At 56.4% G+C, this 21,298-nt stretch overlaps 4 protein-coding genes across 9 annotated transcripts; 2 read left to right on the top strand and 2 right to left on the bottom strand.

Moving 5' to 3' along the window:
• The first annotated feature begins 53 nt into the window (after positions 1–53).
• IMPDH2 (inosine monophosphate dehydrogenase 2) lies at positions 54–5,102 on the top strand. Of its 4 annotated transcripts, none has more exons than XM_041761816.1 (15): positions 54–405; positions 851–899; positions 1,101–1,220; positions 1,336–1,410; positions 1,701–1,907; positions 2,407–2,494; positions 2,568–2,767; positions 2,850–2,940; positions 3,041–3,136; positions 3,414–3,485; positions 4,143–4,286; positions 4,373–4,517; positions 4,615–4,758; positions 4,838–4,921; positions 5,026–5,102. In XM_041761816.1, exons 1-15 carry the CDS (start codon positions 125–127, stop codon positions 5,045–5,047), a joined length of 1,818 nt encoding a protein of 605 aa, XP_041617750.1. In that variant the 5' UTR covers positions 54–124; the 3' UTR covers positions 5,048–5,102. The 4 variants fall into 4 exon arrangements, with proteins under 4 accessions (XP_041617750.1, XP_041617752.1, XP_041617751.1 ...); XM_041761817.1 differs by having other exon boundaries at positions 62–405; positions 1,119–1,220; XM_041761818.1 differs by lacking the exon at positions 3,414–3,485 and having other exon boundaries at positions 60–405.
• A 567-nt stretch (positions 5,103–5,669) lies between these two features.
• NDUFAF3 (NADH:ubiquinone oxidoreductase complex assembly factor 3) lies at positions 5,670–7,184 on the bottom strand. Its single transcript, XM_041761820.1, has 5 exons — positions 6,740–7,184; positions 6,452–6,644; positions 6,227–6,293; positions 6,014–6,114; positions 5,670–5,934 (listed from the first exon to the last, which is right to left on the bottom strand). The coding sequence occupies exons 1-5, from the start codon at positions 6,814–6,816 to the stop codon at positions 5,818–5,820; spliced, it is 555 nt and encodes a 184-aa protein (XP_041617754.1). The 5' UTR covers positions 6,817–7,184; the 3' UTR covers positions 5,670–5,817.
• Positions 7,185–9,769: 2,585 nt separating this feature from the next.
• On the top strand, positions 9,770–13,077 carry DALRD3 (DALR anticodon binding domain containing 3). Of its 3 annotated transcripts, none has more exons than XR_005988945.1 (12): positions 9,770–10,212; positions 10,285–10,580; positions 10,702–10,958; positions 11,040–11,119; positions 11,207–11,335; positions 11,709–11,779; positions 11,891–11,952; positions 12,043–12,125; positions 12,201–12,383; positions 12,514–12,584; positions 12,688–12,756; positions 12,844–12,916. XR_005988945.1 is itself a non-coding variant. In XM_041762173.1 (12 exons), the coding sequence occupies exons 1-12, from the start codon at positions 10,048–10,050 to the stop codon at positions 12,961–12,963; spliced, it is 1,590 nt and encodes a 529-aa protein (XP_041618107.1). In that variant the 5' UTR covers positions 9,770–10,047; the 3' UTR covers positions 12,964–13,077. The 3 variants fall into 3 exon arrangements, 2 of the variants coding, with proteins under 2 accessions (XP_041618107.1, XP_041618106.1); XM_041762173.1 differs by having other exon boundaries at positions 12,240–12,383; positions 12,471–12,584; positions 12,844–13,077; XM_041762172.1 differs by having other exon boundaries at positions 9,771–10,212; positions 12,471–12,584; positions 12,844–13,077.
• On the bottom strand, positions 12,608–21,248 carry WDR6 (WD repeat domain 6). Its single transcript, XM_041762171.1, has 7 exons — positions 20,962–21,248; positions 14,438–16,919; positions 14,245–14,328; positions 14,037–14,153; positions 13,831–13,949; positions 13,128–13,731; positions 12,608–13,008 (listed from the first exon to the last, which is right to left on the bottom strand). Exons 1-6 carry the CDS (start codon positions 21,059–21,061, stop codon positions 13,274–13,276), a joined length of 3,360 nt encoding a protein of 1,119 aa, XP_041618105.1. The 5' UTR covers positions 21,062–21,248; the 3' UTR covers positions 12,608–13,008; positions 13,128–13,273.
• Positions 21,249–21,298: the final 50 nt, after the last annotated feature.

The raw sequence follows: 21,298 nt of genomic DNA, 5'->3' as shown, positions 1-21,298 counted from the left end.
TTTGGGAAGAACCTGGCGGGCCATTAGAAGCAAATCTTTCCTGCCAATTGAATGGGTCACGGTCCTGTGGGAGGGGGAAGCTTCGGGAACACTCGCGTCCGTACTCCTACGGCGCGCTTTGCGCATGCGTTCACTCGATAGCTCCGCCCTGGAAGCGTGCGGGCTCCGCCTGTTCGCACTGCGTCCTGACGTCAGCGGCGCGCAGGGCGCAGTGACGATATCCGCGGGTTTATATTGGCGCGGCCCAGACGGCAGAGGCCTCTGCGGCGCGGTCTTCGGACACACGCGGCTTTGCCCGGTGCTGGCCATGGCCGACTACCTGATTAGCGGGGGCACGTCCTACGTGCCAGACGACGGGCTCACGGCACAGCAGCTGTTCAACTGCGGGGATGGCCTCACCTACAAGTGCGGGCCTAGCGGGCTCACCTGGGCGAGGAGTGGGGTGGCGCGCTGGCCTGGGAGGCCGGGCGGGGTTTTCCTCTGAACTCGCTTGGACCTGGGCATGGGAGACAGGTTCTGGAAAATCCCCCTCCCGTCTCTGGGGTTCCGTTTGATAGATCTGAAGTGGGGCGGGATGGAGGACGCATCTTGGCAGTGCTTAAGATTCCAGACTAGAAGCTCCATTCTCTCGGCACATGGAGTTGTCAGGGCTCCAGGGTCGCTGATGACAGCTAGGTGGCAGAAAAGGTCCTGACTCCCATCTCCACCTTGTGATTTGTCTGCCCTGCCTTGACACGGGCTAGGTCAGTGCTCTCTAGGCCCAAATGCCTTATGACATGATCTATGGGGATGGAATCTCAGGCTGCTCTAATCCTGAGCCTTACTCCCAATTCACTCCCCTCCCCCGTAGTGACTTTCTCATTCTCCCTGGGTACATCGACTTCACTGCAGACCAGGTGGTGAGTATGGCCAGAAATTGGGTCCTGAGCGTCAAGGTTGGGTAAGGTACTTGTTTCCCCTGGTCTTTTGGCTACCACATCAGGTTTGGGCATGCGGGTGGATTCTATGGAAATCTTATTGGCATGCAGGTCATACAGAGTACTCGGTTTATGGGGGACCTGACACCATCCTGAGGCATATGAGGTGTTTTTCCACATTAGCTGGCTGTATTTCCTCAGGACCTGACTTCTGCTCTGACCAAAAAGATCACTCTGAAGACCCCACTGGTTTCCTCACCCATGGACACAGTCACAGAGGCTGGCATGGCCATAGCAATGGCGGTGAGCATCATGGGGTGGAAGGACAAAAGAAGGGGCCTCACACTTTTCCCCAAAGACCTACACAGCCATGCTGCTTTGTCTTTTTTTTTTTTTTAACCTTTTGTTTATCGTGCAGCTTACAGGTGGTATTGGCTTCATCCACCACAACTGTACACCTGAATTCCAAGCCAACGAAGTTCGGAAAGTGAAGGTCAGAAGGGCAAGGATCATGGTCAAGAGCTCCTGGGAATTGCACTGAGGTGGAGTGGGGTGGAAGTGGGGGATTTATTCTCCTAATTTAGGGTCCTTTCTTCCCCACTTTGGGGTTCATTAGACCCTGTGTCCTAGGCAACAGAAGAGGACCAGGTGGATAGTACCTATAGCCCACTCATGATTGAACTGTGATTTGGTCATATGGTACTGCCAGAGGGGGAGTTGGCAGAGACCCCAGGCTTCAAACTGGTAAATGTGGTTCAGAAATGTTCTTACCATCCCTTCCAGAAATACGAGCAGGGGTTCATTACAGACCCTGTGGTCCTTAGCCCCAAGGATCGAGTGCGAGATGTGTTTGAAGCCAAAGCCCGGCATGGATTCTGTGGTATCCCAATCACCGATACAGGCCGGATGGGGAGCCGTTTGGTGGGCATCATTTCCTCAAGGGACATAGATTTTCTCAAGGAAGAGGAACATGACCGGTTTTTGGAAGAGGTGAGTGCAACTGACAAAGCAAAGCCAAGTTCTGGTGGCCAAGGCTTAAGACACCATCTGTTGCCTGAATGGCATCTCTGGGGGCCTCTGCTTCCAGGAAAGATGAATGCCCTGCCAACTGTCTGACCCCTTCATAGTTCCTGGAGTTCTTCCCCACCAGATGTTCTCAATCTGCCCAAGTGTTTGCCAGCACACATGCTAAGTTGCCACTCCCAAGGTGGGATCAGTGCTCAAGGACCAACTTTGGCCTCCTCTTGTCATTGCTCTGGCATGGCCCTTCTTTCTCTATTATGTAACAGGATGTTCTGTGTACCACATTGTCTTTTCTACTTAATTTTCACCCATGCTACTATATTGCTAGACTAGCTGTTGGGTTCACTTAAGGTGGTTTGAGTACAAGGTAGGATCATGGTGGTATGTGGAACATCATCCGAGTTAGGGCAGGGTCTGTTGGGGGGTCTGGTCTCTGGCCCTTTCTCAGAGCCCCCCTCCCTTGTAGATCATGACGAAGAGGGAAGACTTGGTGGTAGCCCCTGCAGGCATCACACTGAAGGAAGCAAATGAAATTCTGCAGCGCAGCAAGAAGGGTGAGTTCTGCAGGTGGAAGGGTTCTCGAACCAAAGACCAGCGTTCTGATTTATGTACCTTCCCTACCCCCAGGAAAGTTACCCATTGTAAATGAAGATGATGAGCTGGTAGCCATCATTGCCCGGACAGACCTGAAGAAAAACCGAGATTACCCACTGGCCTCCAAAGATGCCAAGAAGCAGCTGCTATGTGGAGCAGCCATTGGCACTCATGAAGATGACAAGTACCGGCTGGACTTGCTAGCTCAGGCTGGTGTGGATGTAGTGGTTTTGGTGAGCTCTTGCACAGGCAGGGTGTGGTGGTTGGGACAGCTGTCATATTATCAGTCTCACTGAATCTTTCTCCCTATCCCAGGATTCTTCGCAGGGAAACTCCATCTTCCAGATCAACATGATCAAGTACATCAAAGAGAAATACCCCACTCTCCAGGTTATTGGAGGCAATGGTGAGGCAAGACTGGGCACCCAAGGATGTAGAATAAGAATTAGGAGAGCTAGGCTCCCACTCAGACCTTCACACAAGCCTTTTACTGTTCCTTACTATAGTGGTCACGGCTGCTCAGGCCAAGAATCTCATTGATGCTGGTGTAGATGCCCTGCGGGTGGGCATGGGCAGTGGCTCCATCTGCATCACCCAGGAAGGTAGGAAATGCTTCACTGGGACCCTCAGAGGCCCTGGCTTCAGCAGGACCCTTAGCCCCATATGGCCCAAAGCCAAGCACTCTGTGGAAACTTATACTGAGTCCTCCCAATAGGGGCAATCCCAGGGCCAAAAAGGCCCCTTGAATGGATGACATGGCTGGAAGACGAGCTCGTCATTCCTCACCTGCCACCCCCTGCCCCTTCCCCCTTGCCTAGCCTGGCCTTCTTGCTCCTGCTGTGCACCCTCTCTAAACTCTGGTCTGTTTGTTTTATTTAGTGGCTCCCAAGATCCCTCCAGACATAAAGTCCCACAGCCCCAAATGCCCTTCTACTGTCAAGGGCTGCTATAGTAAGTCCAGCCCGGCCCACTGGCCCGGCCCAGCTGCCCACTGCCCGGCTGCTTGGTTGACTGTAGCTGTAGCTCCCGGGGTTTGTGGTGCTGTTGGGTGGGCAGGGCAAACTGAATGACAGACCATGGTTTTGGGGGCTGCTGGAGAACACAGCTCCTTCCCTTACTGGGGTGCTCACAGGGGACCTTCTTCCCCAGGTATGCCCTAGTCTGCCCACATTTCCTACAGTAGGCACAGCTCAAGGACCAACAAGCTCTCCCTTCCACGTGACCACTGCCCTGATTTTGCCCAAGCTGCCAACCATGCAGGGAGGGAGTGGTGGACCTCTGGGTACTAACTGCACGGTAACCCCTACCCCCACTTGATACCAGTTGGGTGGGGGCTTTTTCCCGGCTGCTGACTGCATGTGCCTGAGGCTGCCCTGGGCCATGCACACATGCACGCGCACACGCAGGGTTAAGTAGAGGCCATCACAGCTGTTTGAACTGCTGAAGGCAGATGGGGCAGCAGCCATTCCAGACATGACTCTTTTTTTCAACCAGGCTGCAGTCCTGGTACAGGTGTAGCTGAGAGCTCCTGGGTACTGAGTTATGGCCACAGGGCCCCTTGCCTGTCCCCATTAATTCCACCCACCCATCTGTTCCATTTCTCAATAGTGTTAGCCTGTGGGCGGCCCCAGGCAACAGCAGTGTACAAGGTGTCAGAATATGCAAGGCGCTTTGGTGTTCCTGTCATTGCTGATGGAGGAATCCAAAATGTGGGTCATATTGCCAAAGCCTTGGCCCTTGGGGCCTCCACAGGTGAGGCCCAGCACCCAGGGAGTCTGGTGGGATTCCTTCCCCAGTGCCACTCAGGGTCTGCTCCCATCACTCCTATCTGTCCATAGTCATGATGGGCTCCCTCCTGGCTGCTACCACTGAGGCCCCTGGCGAGTACTTCTTTTCTGATGGAATCCGCCTAAAGAAATACCGTGGTATGGGGTCTCTTGATGCCATGGACAAGCATCTCAGCAGCCAAAACCGATATTTCAGGTAGGACAGGAAGACAAGTTACCCTATGCTGACAGCCTTGTACTGATAGCCTTATCCATCCTTGACCTTTCCTATGTTGTCTTGCCTGTCCCTACAGCGAAGCTGATAAAATTAAGGTGGCCCAGGGGGTGTCTGGGGCTGTGCAAGACAAAGGGTCCATCCACAAATTTGTCCCCTACCTGATCGCTGGCATCCAGCACTCCTGCCAGGACATTGGTGCCAAGAGTTTGACCCAAGTCCGGTAAGCCTGGGGAGCTGGGAGATAGGTAGAGGAGCTGGTTGAAGGTTAGGTACCCCATCTGATATTTGCCCCTCTTCAGAGCCATGATGTATTCTGGAGAACTCAAGTTTGAGAAGAGAACATCCTCAGCTCAGGTGGAAGGTGGTGTCCACAGCCTCCATTCGTAAGTGGCGGACCCTTTTGTACCCACCTACCCTTGGGGCAGAGGTTTCTGCCATGCCTCCTTCTTCCTGCCCCTACCTCAAAGCTTGGTTATTCTGCTTACAGGTACGAGAAGAGGCTTTTCTGAAAATGGATACAGCATACCCCCTTGGTTTTTCAATAAAAGTTTGGGAAAAAAAAAAGTGATGCCTGATCTTTGAGATCTACAGGCAGATGTGGTGGCCAATATCACAGATGCACACAAACACAACACTCATTTGTAGGGAAAGTCTTCAGACACGGAAGCCAGGATATTCCTTGGATCTGGAAGGAGATACTAGTTCTAGATTCAGAAAGTCCCTCCTGAGCAGCTCACAAGGTAGGTCTGGCCAGTTCTGGCTCCTAAGGGTTCAGTCTCACATTGTGGCTGCTTAGGACAGGTCATGGAATAGTCCATGGGGGCTGTGGACAAGCACCCATAGGGCTTCCTGCTAGGCCACATGGGACCAGGCTAAGACCCACATATGTAGTCTCTAACTTGAATCTCCAAAGGACCTTCTGGAGAAAGCACTGAGGTCCCCTCAAACCTACATGTGAGCAAGTTAGGTACATTTGCAGTTTTAACAGGTGCCTACACTGTCTCCTGCCTCTGAGAAGCTAAGTAGTCCAGATAAATAGGGGATTCCCCCTTGATTTCTTCACAACTCCCACCATGAGCCCACTGTACCTGTGGCTCCTCCTGTCCAGCAACACATCTAATACAAAATGGGAAAAGTGGATTAAATTATTAATTTGCTGGCAAGAAAGACAAGAGTTACAGTGCCAAAGGGGGAAGGGCTAGTGAGAGCGCTGCAAACCCCTGCGCTCTGGAAAAAGTGCCAGGGCCTTCCTGGACAGGTTAGGTCAGTTCCTGCTGGTTCACTCTGGAGCTTGTGCCAAAGATGTGAGCATAGTCCCTCCAGGTGGAGGAATAAGAGCAGCTCCTGTTACTCGGCCTTCATGACACAGGAAGTTGAAAGTGGCACAGGCATTGGGCTGCAAAGAGAAAGCCTGCATCAGCTTGGCTAAGGCCAGGCCTGGGCCCTGCTCCACATTCCCCAGTGGCAGGACTTACCGTATCCTGTACTTCCACCGCGATGCCCCGCTGCTTCAGGGCTTGCAGCACCTGGGGCTGCAGCCGTTCAGTCCGGTCTCCGGTGCCCACCACGACAATCTCTAGGAAAAGACGACCACCACTAGACAATGGCAGGTGTGTGGGGAAGCTGGGGCGGGGTGGCTTTTGGCTCTCTAGGGCTGGAACCACCTCAACCCTCCCCTTCACCAGTACCTATTCGGGGCTCCAGCAACCAGAAGAGCGAGAAGCTTTCTTCGATGATGTCCCGGTGAGTTCCTACCTGTGTTGGGAGGAGGCAGGTTAAACACAAGTTCGCGCAGTTTTCCCCACAGAGCCCTTACCTGCGCCACAAAGGGGTAATGAAAAACCCAAGTTTGCCGGGGACAGAATCGGGGGGACGGGCCTGGGACCCTGGCCCTCCGCCTCCTCACTGCTCACGTTCCACTGCACCACCGAGTGCGGGAGCAGCGCGCAGGGCCCAAGGACGCGATTTCCATTGACCATGAAGCCGCGGCTGCTGTAGCTGTCGATATACATGGACTGCGGGGACTCGCGCTGCAGTAGGGAGATGCGCGTCCGCTGATACAGCTCGTCGTCCGCCGGCGTGAGCCGATGCCCTCGCTGTGGGACCCTGCGGAGGGGTATGCTCAGGGCCTAGGGGGCAAGGAGGGGCCGGGCCGCGATCGCCGGCCGAGGGGTGAGGGCAGGAGAATCAGGGACGCTCACCATAGCAGCTCGGCTGGGGCGCAGCGCAACGCCGCTTGCGCTCGGCATAGGCCGCGAAGCACGAACGCGGCGACCATGGCGGACCAACTTGCACGGAGGCCGGCGCTGGGTCAGTCGGGTCGTGGCGGAGCCCACCGCGGCGTGACGACAGCGCCCCCTGCGTCCCGGAGGGCACCGCGCAGGTCGGCTGCTCCAGCGCAGGATTTTGAGGGAGTCAACTGATGCCAATTGTCCCAGGAGGGCCCATCCCCCAGCGCGGCTCCGGTGTCTGCACCTGCCGCCCGCCCCGCCCCGGGTCCCCGCAGACCGTCCTGGGGGAGCCAGACACCTGGTGGCGCGGCAGGCCTCAGAGTGCAGCCTCGGCCCCCGCCACAACCTGGTCCCCGGCTCTCAGCCATTACGCAGGGCTCTTGGGGACTGGGGCGGAGCGGCCGCGCACCTGGTCGAGTCCCGCACACCTGCTCAGGGCGTGGGGGCCAGCCTCCAATCCCCTAATCCCAGGCTTTGGGGCGTCGGGTTCCCAGGGCGGGGCGGCCGGCTCAGGTTTCCCTCGCTCTCCAGCGAGTCACGCCCCTCCCTAACCGTCACCCGCGCGACCGTTGGCGTCGCCGCCGCGCGTCTCCCGGGGCGTGGCTGCGCGTGGATTGGCTTCTCGGCAGCGCGAGGGGGCGTGGCTGATTGGTTTCGCCTTAAAATGGCTCCGAGTCTGCGGCCCCGGCCCGCGGAAGGGAACGCAGTAGTAGGGAGTTTGTGGCTTTTCGGGTGGGATCGACCGGGCCGACAGGACCAGATACTGAACTAGACAGCGGCTGGAGCATCTCCCTGTCGTCGCTCACTCTGCTCGCGGCCGAGAATTCCCCGACCCCCCGTCTTGAGCCGAATCAGAGGGCCTACTGGCGCGAGAGTCGCTGGCGCCCGCGCGGGTTTCAGGCATCTCCGCGCCCCCACCGTGTCGTGGCCTCAAGGGAACGTTGACGCGTCTGCTACCCACGGGGCTGGGGGGTGGGGGGAGGGAGGTTCGGCAAAGCGGAAGACGGTCGCAATGGAGCCCGTGGGTCGCGTCGCCGCTACCCGGCCCCTGGCGGTCCGGGCGCTGGCAGAGTCACGGGACAAAGGGCCCCGGGTGCGGGGGTGTCACCGAGGCGGGTGCGCGGGTTTACTTCCTCTCCGGCCCCACAGGCAAGTTTCTCTTTTGGTCGATCCCGAAGCCCTCCCTGTCACCGACACTGCACGGTGGCCTGGCTTCATGGGACCAGCAGGCGTAATCCTACCCTGTGGGTCTAATCCGGATCGGGACCGGTCCCAGGGGAGGCTCCCACCAATCTTCCTATTGTTTGGGGGCCCAGGTGAGCGCCTCGTTCCCACTACACTCGGTTTTACCCTCACTCCTAGGTCCGTCTTCTGGTACTGGGAATCGGGGGTCCTGATCTGGCCCCAGGGCAAGGGACCACCACCACCCCTGCTGGGGCATACCCATCGCCCCCCCCTCCCCCCGCCCACGGCTGGACAGCGGGCAACGGAATCCCAAAAGCAGCTGTTGTCTCCAGAGCATTCCAGCTGCGCTTGGATTTCGTTCCCTGCTCTCCTGCCAGAGCAGCGTCCTGGCCTAGATGGGGTGGGCCAGCTCCTGACTCCCAGACCTATTTTATTTGGGTCGCCCTGGTCTCCGCCCGTCTCAGGGGCTCCCTTAGGCTGGAAGTGGTGGGCGTAGATGTCGGAGAGCCTGGGTTGTGATCATCTCTGGAACTTGGAGTAGCATTGACAAGGGAGGGCGGTCGCAGGGCCTTCAGTCAGGGCCGCAATGGCGGTGAGTCCCACAGGGCCACCCCAGCCCACAACTCGCTATAGATAGCCTTTCATTTCCTGGGGAAAACCCACCCCAACCGTCTTCGTGTACCAAGAGCAGCTGAAGTCTCCAGCTTGGCCTCCAGCCCTCAGCCCTGTTAGCAGCTCTCCCAGGGTCATGGGCCTGCGGAAAGGAAAGAGCTTTGGAATGACACGATCACTCCCGTTGAGTGGGCACCCAAGAAGCCATCGGGAATGTCGTGTCCGCCCAGTGCTCTTTCGGCGATCCCAGCAGGGCCTTGCAGCCCTGGCCCAGAAAGGGGTCTTGCCAAACTTCCTGCCCCTAAGACTCTCTCCTTTCTGAGCTCTGGGTACTCTCACTGCTCCAAAGCAGAAATTAAGGGTTTCCCACACTGCTGTGTCAGGTTCAATCTCCCGGAAAGAAAATAGAGGAAAAGGGGATTTAAGTTACACTGAAATGAAATTCCGGAGCCCTCGTGACACAGAGGGAAGAGCTTTCTCTCTGTAGTGAAGTGGGATGCTCCCAGCTGAGAGCAGTCCTTAGACTGGGTCTTCTCATGGTCACATCGTTTATTTTGCCTACAATGGCTCGTTTCCTAAGCCAGGAGGCCAGAGTATCTCTGTGTATTAATGTACACAAAGGTTAAAAGAAAAGAATTAAAAGCTGGTAATTCTGGAAACTATCGTGATGGTTCTAATTCCTCAAAAATCAAGAGAAGAAATTCTACCAGAGCACGCATTTTGCTTTAGTTAAGACGACCCAGATCGCAAGGAGGAAATGCTTGTAAATAACCTGAGGCCATGGGTCCCTGGGTGGCTCAGCGGTTTGGCGCCTGCCTTTGGCCCAGGGCGCGATCCTGGAGACCCGGGATCGAATCCCACGTCGGGCTCCCGGTGCATGGAGCCTGCTTCTCCCTCTGCCTGTGTCTCTGCCTCTCTCTCTCTCTCTCTCTGTGACTATCGTAAATAAATAAAAATTAAAAGAAAAGAATTAAGAAAAATAATAATAACCTGAAGCCGGAGAACACAAATTGTTTCAAAAATAAGATTTTGGTTTTTTTTAGGAAGTCGTGAAAGTGGCTTTAATACTAGCTGCTCTATTCCACTCACAAATCATTTAGAACTTCTGACGTTTGATCAAATGTCAAATTTGGGGAATGAAACGTTATCAAAAATAGGTTATGATTTCGATGAGAGAAACAGTCCGGTCCGGGCCCCGCCCGGTAGCAAGGATCCTTTCCCTGGTTGCTAATGCCGGTGACGACGACAGAATTCTAGGCCTACGGCGGACCCCGAGATTCCGGACCCGGGGCAAGGCAGGGCAGACAGGCCACGCGGAGGGAGTGCTGGGGCCGAAGGTCGGAAGCTGCCGCCACAATTCCCTCTTGCGCACCTGTCAGCTCAGGGACCGCCACCCGATACGCGCCCGGGTCAGTCGGCCCTCCCGGAAGTTCGGCCTCCTGACGCCCTGCTTCCGGTTCCGCCTGCTCCTTCCGGTCGCCATGGCGACGGGGCGCCTGGGGGTCGGAGAGACACTAGGGGCCCTCAACACGGCCCTGGGGCCTGGCGACCCAGTGTGGTTCAAGGAGACGCGTGCCCGCCACCTGCGCGCCCGAGACTTCCTGGCACCGCGGCCCGCGTTGCAAGCGCGCTTCGGGGATGGACAGGTGGGCGCCAGCGGGAGGGCATGTGCAGCCAGTGGCAGCGCCGCAGCCCGCTCACCGCCCTTCCTTCCACAGGTGCCGGAGCGCGTGATCCGTGCGGTGGCCGGCCTGCAGGGCCCCGGCGTGGCCCCAGTGATGCGCTGCGCGCCGACGCCCGCGGGCCTGGCACTCCAGCTGCAGCGGCCTGCCGTCTTCGAGCGCGTGCTCGGCGCTGTGCCCGCCTATGCCGTGCCCGCCGTGCCCGCCGCGCCCGGGCCGCGAGTTCTCCTGCACTGCCCGGCGCTGCGCGGCGCCCCTGGCTCGCTCCGCTTGAGCCGGCTGCGCGCCGTGCTCGTGGCCGATCATTTGGCGCGAGCTCTGCGCGCTCATGGGTGAGCGCGTCGCGCGGCCACAAAGGCCGGGGTAGTGAGCTGGGCTTAGAGCCAGTGCCGGTGGGAAGGAGGGGGAGCTGCGCCGGGTGCCCGATCTGAGACCAACACCCTCGCTTTGCAGGGTGAGGGTGCGCCTGGTGCCCGCCGTGCGGGACCCGCACATGCCGACCTTCCTGCAGCAACTGCGGGTAGACTGGCCCGCTGCCTCGGAGAGTGCCGCCACCGAAGCCCTGAGGAGCCGGGCGCTTGCAGAACTTGGCCCGGCCCGGGAGGGCGGAGCCCTGGCTCCCGGCGTCCTAGGCACAGTGTCCCTGAAGGAAGTGTTGCAAGAACGGGGACGCGCAGCTGGCTATGACCCCAAGCTGGACAAGTGTCTGGGTAGGAAATGGAGCCTTGCAGGGCCAGAGAGATGGTACCCTGTCTTCCTGGCTAGCCTGAATGCCCCTGTGTTCTTTGCAGTGACTGAGGATCAGTTGTCTGTGCTGGCCGAGCTGCAGGAGGCTGTAAGCCAGTGGCCCCAGGCCAGCCCTCCAGGCCTGGTTAGTAACTGACCCCCACCCCCAACCTGTAGGCCTCTGGCAGGCCATGTCCTGTGTCCACGCAGTGACCATCCTCCTACCCTGTAGGCTGCGGCCCCACATGCCAGTGCAGACGTCTGCATGGTTGTACACGTGGTGAGCTGTGAGGAGGAGTTCCAGCAACAAAAGTTGGACTTGCTCTGGTGGAAGCTGGATGATCAGGCTCCTCTCACACAGGTAGGCTGGTGATGATGGAGGTCCCCGACCCCCATCCCCACCAACATGAGGGCCCTTGAAAACCCACCAACGGACATATTAGCTGAGTCCATAGGTGACACTTGACCTTAAGAGAGATGTTAGGCTTGGTGAATGGGTACTTGCAGCAGGTGTAGCATCCTGGGAGATGGCAGGGTGTGGAGGCATCCTAGAGAACATCGAGGAGTAATAGACTGGGGAAGCTGGACTGTGTCCCGAGCAGTGAGCCTGAGAGGGGCACAAAGCCTGGTGGCAAAGGGCACTGGGGGAGTCCAGGCACCAGATTTAGGTTCTTTGAGGATCTATTGCTGGAGGTACCACCCCCTGGGCTAACCACCTGGTATCTTCCTGACAGAAGCACCTGGTCTGTGGCCCAGTGAAAGTCACTGGTACACCTAGCAAGTTGACTGCCCCTGAGTACTACGAGTGAGTAAGGCTGGAAGGGAGGCCACTGAGTTGAGGTGGGGGGATTCACCATCAACCCCCCTGCCCCGGGAGGTGCCTCTGAGCCCTCCACTCACCCTTCTCCAAATGCAGGCTCCGCCACACCCAGGTGTGCAAGGCATCCGCACTGAAGCATGGCAGGGACCTGGTGCAAGGTGCGCCTGGGAAAGCCTGGCTGTGCCCTGCGGGACGGGCAGGTCACTTGCTTCCCTGCCTGCCCAGGCTGACCAACTATATTCCCTCAGACCCAGCCTGGACAGAGGTCTTCAGCATTCTCTCTGCAGCAACTATCAAGTTTGAGATGCTCAGCACTGCTCCACAGAGTCAGGTGAGCCTGGATGCCATGCGGGATCGGGGCTAGCGAAATGGGGTGTGAAGGCTGCACTCATGCCCCCTTCCTCAGCTTCTCCTGGCCCTGGCCGACAGCAGCATCTCCACAAAGGGCACCAGGAGTGGCACCTTCGTCATGTACAACTGTGCCCGGCTTGCCACGCTATTTGAGGGGTACAAACACAGCACAGAACAAGGTCTGTACCCCACTTTTCCACCTGTGAGCAGTCTCGATTTCTCACTGCTACAGGATGAGGTGAGTGTCCTCCTGGGTAGCTAGGCACCTGCAGGAGGTTGGGACCTCCCCTCCTAGCACCCTTCTCCCCCCCACCCCCACCCCCAGGGCGAGTGGCTGCTGCTCTTCAATGGCGTGCTCCCTTTCCCAGACCTGCTGGGCCAGACAGCAGCCCTGGCATGTGCAGCCTCAGGGCTCCACGTGACTGCGCGCACTGAGACGGTGAGCCAGAGAAGACCGGGACAGACACTGCACACTCGATGCTTTATTCTGGGCTGGGCACGAGATCAAAGAGACCGGCCAGTGACTCAGTCTCTGTCTCTAGATGTGCAAGTTCCTGGTCCAGCTCAGCATGGATTTCAGCTCGTACTATAACCGAGTACACATCCTAGGGGTAAGTACACAACATGAGGGGGTGGGGGATTGCAGGGGGGGCAAGGGAAGCAAAGAATGAGACCAGCAGGCCCCTTCTCTCCTCCAGGAGCCTCGACCACACCTGTTTGGTCAAATGTTTGCCCGTCTCCAGCTTCTGCGGGCCGTGCGTGAGGTGCTCCACACTGGCCTAGCCACGCTGGGTCTCCCTCCACTGAGCCACATCTAAGGCCACTGAGACCCCAATATCTAGGAATGTTTACAAAATCTTCACCTGGAAAAAAGATATAAAGATTTTATTAGAGACCTGAAGCCAAAATAAATTGTTTCTGTTACATACAAAGCCCAGCCCCAGGGTGTATTTTTGGCCTGCCGGAACAGCACCCTACTCACCTCTAGCTCCTGCTCTGAAGTCAGGAACCCGCGGCTGCCGCCTCCTCCTCTCAAGGCACACTGGGCATGAGCACAGACGGTCACTCCTGTTCCATTCTGTCTGCGAGCAGGTCCCATGCCCAGCACGCCGGCCACCGCGGGATACCTTAATCATACCAGTTGTAAACCTCAAGCCCCTGGCCCCCAAGAGCACAGCGGTGGCCAAACTCAGGGCTTACAGGCCAGCAGTCCATGTCCGCCACATCTGGGACATGGTACACAGTACTGTTCATGAAGGTGGGCTCACCGTGACCCAAACGCCAGAAGGTCAGCCGTTGGTCAATGGAGGCTGAGACCATGAGGCTTGGGCTTAGGATCTTAAGGCCTGTCACATGGGCAGCATGTGCACAGGGGACGGAATATTCCTCTAGCACATGCAACTGGGGTACCAGATCACCCCCCATGGCTTCTTCCAGCTCTGGTACCTCCATGGCCAGCACAAAGACATGGAGGGAGCCGTCCTCACTGCCACTAGCCACAAGATGGCCCTCACGTGTGGGCAGGGTGTGTAGGCTGTTGACACCACAGCTATGAGCCTGGACAGTCAGGCAGGGGGTACCCAGGCCTGGAGGAAGAAGATGGTTGTCAGGGCCCAGCCTGCCCCACGGCTGAAAACAAAGTGGGAGACAGGACGGACAGCCTTGGCTGCACACCAGCTACTCACGGTAGGGAAGCCCGGGGTCGGCCGGAGGCTCCAGGGCACCAGAGCCATGGTCCAGCACAGTAGTGAGATCCCAAAAGGCCAAACTGCCATCGGTGGCTGCGCTGCACAGGAACAGCCTCCTGGGAACCAGGGAAGGGCAGCTGGGTCAGTGAAGAAGATGGAAAACAATGGGAGCCCCTGCCCAGCCACCATGCAGCCCCTCTCACCGCCGCTGGTTGGGTGCCTCGTGTGTAAAGGAATGGACCTTGAGGACACACCGCTTGTGGTGGAAGGTTTCAGCCAGGAGCTGCAGCCGCCGCCCTGAATCCTGCAAAAGGAAGAGCCTGGGGGGCGGAGGGTGGCTCAGCTCAGAACCCATTCTGGACAACCTTCCAACCTTTTTGTCTTCACCCAGGGCCCTCTGCTCTCACTCACCTCACTGCTCCATCACTGCAGGCTGCAGCCACAAGGGGGCCGAGACCAGGCCGGTCAAGCTCACAAACAGCTAGGGACATGTACCTGCAGAGAAAACACCCAGACAGCAGTCAGGGGAAGCCTGGGAGCAGCTGCAAGGGGCTTGCCCTGCATGACACCACCCCATGCTCCTGCCTCGCAGTACACACGTCACCTGGTCTCTGGGTCCACCTTGACCATCCGGTGCCGATTGCGCTGCCGGTCCCAGTACTCATCTAGCCGGTGGGACGAAAGATGCATGACATGGCAGGCGAGGCGGCTTGGGGTGCTGGGGTCTGGGGTGACCATGATGCTGAAGCAGTGCATCTCAGCCCGGCCCCCCGCAGACACCACATGAGCAGTCAGGCCTGGCCGAGGATCCTGAGAGCCACCTGGGGTACCAATACCCCACACAGCCAGTGCACGCACGGAGGAGATATGGTTACAAACAGCTGTAAGTGCATGGGCCGAGCCAGTGGCTGTGGGGAGCGCCAGGACACAGACGGTAGTGTCCTCACTACACGTGATCACAATGTCAGTCAGGCCTGGCCCCTCGCTGCCAGGCTCCAGGTGGTCAGGCTGCATGAAGCTGGGCACCTCATATTCAGGCCCCAGAGTGATGGTGCCCACACGCTTCACACAAGTGATCTCACGGCCATGCAGGCTCTCCCGGAGAATCACATGTGGCCGGGTGCAGCCACCCAGCGCCCGGTAGAGCATGACATCCCCATCTTTGAGGTAAGCAAAGGCCATAGCTGCCTCAGTATCAGAGAAGGCCCAGGAGCGGTGCCCTCCACCACAGTTGACGATGTGCAGCTTTTCATGTGACCGGGGACTCCACACCACAAACTCATTGGCATGGAAACCCAGGATGACCATACTCCCATCAGCCACCATGCGGAGCCCAGCCACCCAGTTCATGCCTCGACAGGACTTCTGCCTTAGGACTGGCTGCAGTTGGCCGCCTCTCACAAAGAGCTGGTAGTAGGCACCATCGCGCCCTGTAGTATACACGTAGCCACCGTGGCAGGTGACTGACGTCACACCCTGCTTCCCATGCAGAGAAGGGAGGGTGGACACAGGGCCCCACTCAGTCAAGGCAGTTTCACCCCCACCACTGCCACTACCTGCTCCAAGTGCTCCAGTGACAGCTCCGGCCTTGCCCCCAACCCCAAGATCCTTGAGCAGAGCTGGTCTGGAGGGAAATAGCAACACAGAGCCCCGGCGGTCCCCACACACAAGGAAGTCACCAGGGGGCAAGAAGGCACTGCATGTGTGCCATCTCTGCTTGCTCGGAGGCAACAGGTACCGGCAACGTTCCTTTACAAAGATGGCTTTGCCAGTGGGCGCGGCTGTGATTTCCAGGCAAGCCACCACACCACCGGGGCCCGATGCCAGCAACAGGAGTTCCTCGTAACCACGCAGGGCCCAGCTCAGACTATGCACTTTCCCACGAAAGAGGGTCAAGTCCACGGCTGCAGTTGGAGTGTTGATGGGGACAACCTTGACACGACCCTCCCCGTTGGCCATGGCACAAAGTCCGAAACCCTCAGGACCAGGGGCTGCCTCCAGGAGGCAGTAGGACTGGAAGCGCTTGTCCTCCAGCAGCTGCTCCCAGCACTTGACCTCAAGGTCGTAGAGATACAGGGCCCCTGTATCAGTCACTGCCAGTAGTCGCCACGAGCCGGCCAGCGTCACAGCCTTGAGGGTACCTGGTCTGCTACGGGACTTGAAGCAGAGAGCTGAGACCCCTGAACCCGGGTACCCACGCCCTACCAGGTGCCACAGCCGGATGCCTGAGTCATCGCCCCCGGTTACCACCCAGGCCTGCCTCTCATGGGCAGCTATAGCCCGAATGCCACGACCCTGGTGGCCCCGAAAGGCCTGAAGGATCTCACCTTCATGGCTCCATACCAGGCAGACACAGTCCTCTCCTGCACTGATAAGGTAATTCTCTAGGAGCTTGACCTGCCATACACGGGCGCTGTGCCCAAAGCAGTGCCCAATATTCTGTACCCGACCTCCAGGCACCCTCAGGTCACCCACCTTCCAGATGCGGACGCTTCGGTCTTCTGAAGCTGTTGCCAACAAGCCCTTGCTTTCCAGGTATGACATGCTGAAGATGACACCCACATGCCCACTGACTCGTCGGTCAGGGGCCACAGGCTTATTGTCTATTAAAGCGGCTGCTGGGTACCAGACAAGGAGCTGATTGGAAACTGCACCTGCCACTATGGTCAACTCCTTCCAGGTGTCCCCGATCAGACAGGCTGAGGAGAGGGTGCACCTGTCTGTACAGGGTACCTCCTGCAGCATGCACCCTACCACAGGGTCATATAGCACTACCGAGTTATGGCCCAGGGCCAAGGCCACGTTGCCCTCAAGCCAACGTGCATCCCAGATCCAGTCAGACATGTTCCACAGGCCAGAGCGCCAGAGCTCCCGGAAGCGGCCAGGTCCCCAGCTAACTTTCACAATTCGGAGTCCCTTGCTCCCAAACACAGCCACCATAGCCTCCGAGTCAACGTCTCCATTTGGTTCTGGTCGCACCCGGAACCCGTGGATAAGATAGTGGCCAAGCAGGTTCTGCACACGCTTCATCATCCGCAGATGGCCACCAAAATCGAGGCTGTACACCAGGACATCTGGCCCCTCACCTAGACAGAAGCAGAGAGCCACATCAGAACCTCACTCAACTCTGATAAGCCATGAAGAGACAAGGGCAGGGAAAATTCGGGTATATAATGTAGCCTGTGAATGCTCTAGAACACACAATCCTGCTAGCTTGAACCCTGGAAAACCCTTGGCCTCTTTCAGGTGCCTACAGTCACTCCAGACACCTCGGTTCAACCTGGCTTCCTCAAACACAGCCTCTTCCTCACCTCACCTAACTTCTCATGCTTCCAGCAGGAACCCTCGCAGCCTTCATCCCAAATCTGCAGTGGCATCTGCCTCTATGCACTCTTCCCACTCTCCCTCCCCTAGGGAAGAGGGGGTCCTCAAAGGTGATCCTCCCATGTTTGGGACATAGCAGAACCCCTCTGGATTTCCAAGAGCTTCTTCCATACAGCTCAGATGTGAGCATATTCAACACTGACACGAAAAACCAGGAGATAGCCCCCACATCGGTAGCCAAGGCTCCCATGACCCTCAACTGCCTTCTGGCTGCCTGGCAAGCAAGGCCCCTCTTACTCAATGCTTTTCACTCCACTGCTCACTCCATTGACTGTTACCAGCCTCTACTCAGCTCCAGCCCCAGCCCCAGCCCCAAACCAGGAAGATCATGGCTTACTCCCCTAAGCTTCCCACATCTTCTCATGTTCTCAGTCTCCAAGTCCCCTGTGCTCATTTTCTAAAGATTTTGCAAATCCTCCCCACCACGCTGATTGTGGTCCAGGATATCAACTTCTTTTTTTTTTTTTAATTGAAACTACTTCATTTTTTGTAAGATTTTATTTATTTATTCATGAGACATAGAGTGAGAGGCAGAGACACAGGCAGAGGGAGAAGCAGGCTCCATGCAGGGAGCCCAACCTGGGACTCAATCCCAGGACCCTGGGATTATACCCTGAGCAGACACTCAACCGCTGAGCCACCCAGGCATCCCTAGGATATCAACCTTTTAACCTGAGATCTTAACCTGAGATGACACTAATAGTCTCTCATGCTATTCTGAGCCTGCAATCTCAATCTTTCCACACTCGACATTCACTGAGCATCGATTATACACCAGACAAGGAACTACACGCTGGAGTAGTAAGTAAGACAAACACAGACCCAGGCTCCTGATCATCAGGCAGAAGCTAAACAGTATCACCCAGGATCCCTGGGTGGTGCAGCGGTTTAGTGCCTGCCTTTGGCCCAGGGCGCGATCCTGGAGACCCGGAATCGAGTCCCACGTCGGGCTCCTGGTGCATGGAGCCTGCTTCCTGGATGAGCGAATTTATGTGAAAATGAGAAATGACCGAGAGCTTCGAGGCAGATTACATGCTTATGATCAGCATTTAAATATGATATTGGGAGATGTGGAAGAAACTGTGACTACTATAGAAATTGATGAAGAAACATATGAAGAGATATATAAATCAACAAAACGGAATATTCCGATGCTTTTTGTCTGGGGAGATTGTGTTGTACTAGTTGCTCCTCCATTAAGAGCTGGCTGAAACAAAGAATTTATCGTGTATGGAATATAGGAGATTTTGTATGATTGCCTCTTTAAATGTAGAAGACATCAAAAGAGAAACCTGCATTCATTTTGATATTAAGAAATGACCAAGGATTCTTCCACTCCTGAAATGAGTTGATTTGCAGATAACTCAAAAATTCTTAAGCTAAAGGGTATTTTAACTTTTTTCCCAACTCTTTCAATAAATGTGATCACCAGGATGCAGAACTCTTTGTTCAGGAATTCATTTGCTCTGTTGTTTTCTCAGACAATTTCTGTTATTTTTTTCCTTTAAATTAAATTTCATGTTTCCTTTTTTAAATTAAAAAAATAGGGATCCCTGGGTGGCACAGCGGTTTGGCGCCTGCCTTTGGCCCAGGGCGTGATCCTGGAGACCCTGGATCGAATCCCAGGTCAGGCTCCCGGTGCATGGAGCCTGCTTCTCCCTCTGCCTATGTCTCTGCCTCTCTCTCTCTCTGTGACTATCATAAATAAATAAAAATAAATAAATAAATTAAATAAATAAATAAATAAATAAATAAATAGATAGATAGATAGACCTGGGCCAAAACATCAACGTGTGGAGACGGAGAAACTCTAGTGTCCTTTAAGCAGACTTGGTGAGTATCAGAGCAGGCCTCCCTGAGAAATAAATAAGCAGTGGTAACCAGAGGAAGAGCAGGCATGCAGGGGAGATGAACAGTAAGTTTGATGGAGGTGAGCAAGAACTCTGGGTCATGTGGTTGGAATAGGAAACAAAGGGCTGGGGGATGGACTAAGAGAATGCTGCTGATGGGGTCCAGGAGCCAAAGTTGCAGAGCCTGGAATGATGGCAATAAGTAGAGAAACAGACAGAAGCCACAAGTTTGTAGTCAAAATCAACCAGACTGGCTTGAGGACTGAGGGAGTGGCTTGGGCTTGGGCACCTGGGTGGCTGTTGTTCCCCTTGCTCAGCTGGAGCACCCAACAGGAGTATTTCAATTTTAAAGCACCTGTGCACTTGGGCCTAGAACTTATAAACAAAGGAGGCTGGAAATTGAGATTATAAGTGCACATAGGCAGAATTTGAGAATTGTAAAAATATAAAAATCACTTTGGAAGTCACAGGAGCAGGAGAATTCACTTGAAGAGCTTTCTAACCCGCATTTCCTAAGTCATTTCCCTGCTTAAAACCCTTCAAAGGGCCTCTCTCCATGACCCACCATTAAGTCAGATCTAGGTATAAAATAAAACAATCTGGCCTCTGCTCATTTCTCCAGCCTCTTCTCCCAGACTCCACTCCTGCTCAGTCTCCCAGGAACTCCCTCTCTTCCCCAAAGTAACAAATTATCAGCATCAAGGCCTTTGGCAGGCTTATCCTCACCAAGAACTCACCTCTTCTCTTCTCTTAGCTCATTCCTGTGATTCTTTGGGTTTCTGCCTACCTATCCCCTTCTGCAGGAGCCTTAGAAGTCTAACCCATGATAGGAACCTTGGACTCCCAGAGCTCCCACACCAGATCCCTCCTCTTGCACAAAACCATTCTCTCAGGGGACGCCTGGGTGGCTTAGCTGTTGAGCGTCTGCCTTTGGCTCAGGGCGTGATCCCAGAGTTCTAGGATCAAGTCCCACATCAGGCTCCCTGCATGAAGCCTGTTTCTCCCTCTGCCTATGTCTCTGCCTCTCCCTCTGTGTGTCTCTCTTGAATAAGTAAATAACATCTTAAAAAAAAAAAAAAACCACCCCTATAGGATAGGAATCTCATTCAAGGCTTGAGAGTCAATGTCCTGCCTCAGGAACCTTAAAAGACCCAGCAGCACCACCATCAGTAACTAGTGGCTTCCATTCGGTCCTCGATGCTCTCCAGGGTTCTGCTGCTTCAGATGGCCCATACTTCTCGACCTGACCTTCCGCGAAAGGCCATCAACATTGGATTCCCTGGATGCAACTATCTCAGAAGAAGCCTCGGGTCTGCCTCCGCAGCCACTGGCCCAATCGGAAAGGTTTCATCCTTGGTTTCCTGGTTTCCCGCCACCCATCCTCGTCATACTCACCTTCCACGGAGAAGCCTCACCCGCCCCTCGGAGGCCAGAGCCCCGTCTACCGGGCCCCGCCCACCCACCCCCCAGATGCCACACCACAGACCCTCCCCTCCCAACTCCCCAACCTTGGGGGGGCTCACCTCCAACCTACCAGCTCCGCTCCCGGAAGGGGCCCCACACCGTTCTCCCTCTCTTCCCCGCCTCCCAAGCCACTGCGGTTCCCCGTGCTTTCCCGCGGCCCCACCGCCCTTTCCATGTCAGATGCAGATTGTGAAGGAACTCGACAGCCACCTCGGGTTTTGTTGTGTTGGGTTTTTTTGTTTTTTTTTTTTGTCTTTGGGGCCCCTCCGGCCGGGTCTCCAGCCCATCTCCTGGGTTCCCGCCCACCTCGGTCGGGCTTCATCCGGCCGCCCGCCCTCCTCCTTAGGGGCATCCCTTTGTTCTCATGGTCCCGCCCCATGCAAGCGCCCGGGTTCTTATCCGCTAGCGCGCGCCTCGAGCCAAACCTCACCCGCCAACAGCCGATCCCCCACGCACTCCAGACCCGTGACCGGGAGCAGTATGAGCTCGGAGGTTGCCCGGGGCCAAACGTAGTCCTCGGGAGCGTCCATGGCGATCCTCTAGCCGCCGCGCCTGCCTTTGCCAAGAAGGGATCTGGGCTCTCGCGAGACGAACCTTCCTCGCGCGCAGCCGAGCCGATCTGCAGCGGCCTTAGCAACAGGTAGCCGAGCCCAGGGTCGCCCGCTGCTGATGTCCAATCACGACCCTTCGCCCCACGCAAGCCAGCTCGTCATTGGCGAAAGCGTCCTCGCCCCTCCCCCTGACGTGAGGCTCGCCGAGCGCTGCGG

The sequence above is a fragment of the Vulpes lagopus genome, chromosome 7, assembly GCF_018345385.1.
Source record: "Vulpes lagopus strain Blue_001 chromosome 7, ASM1834538v1, whole genome shotgun sequence".
Lineage (NCBI taxonomy): Eukaryota > Metazoa > Chordata > Mammalia > Carnivora > Canidae > Vulpes > Vulpes lagopus.
This window is presented reverse-complemented; position numbering and strand designations above follow the sequence as displayed.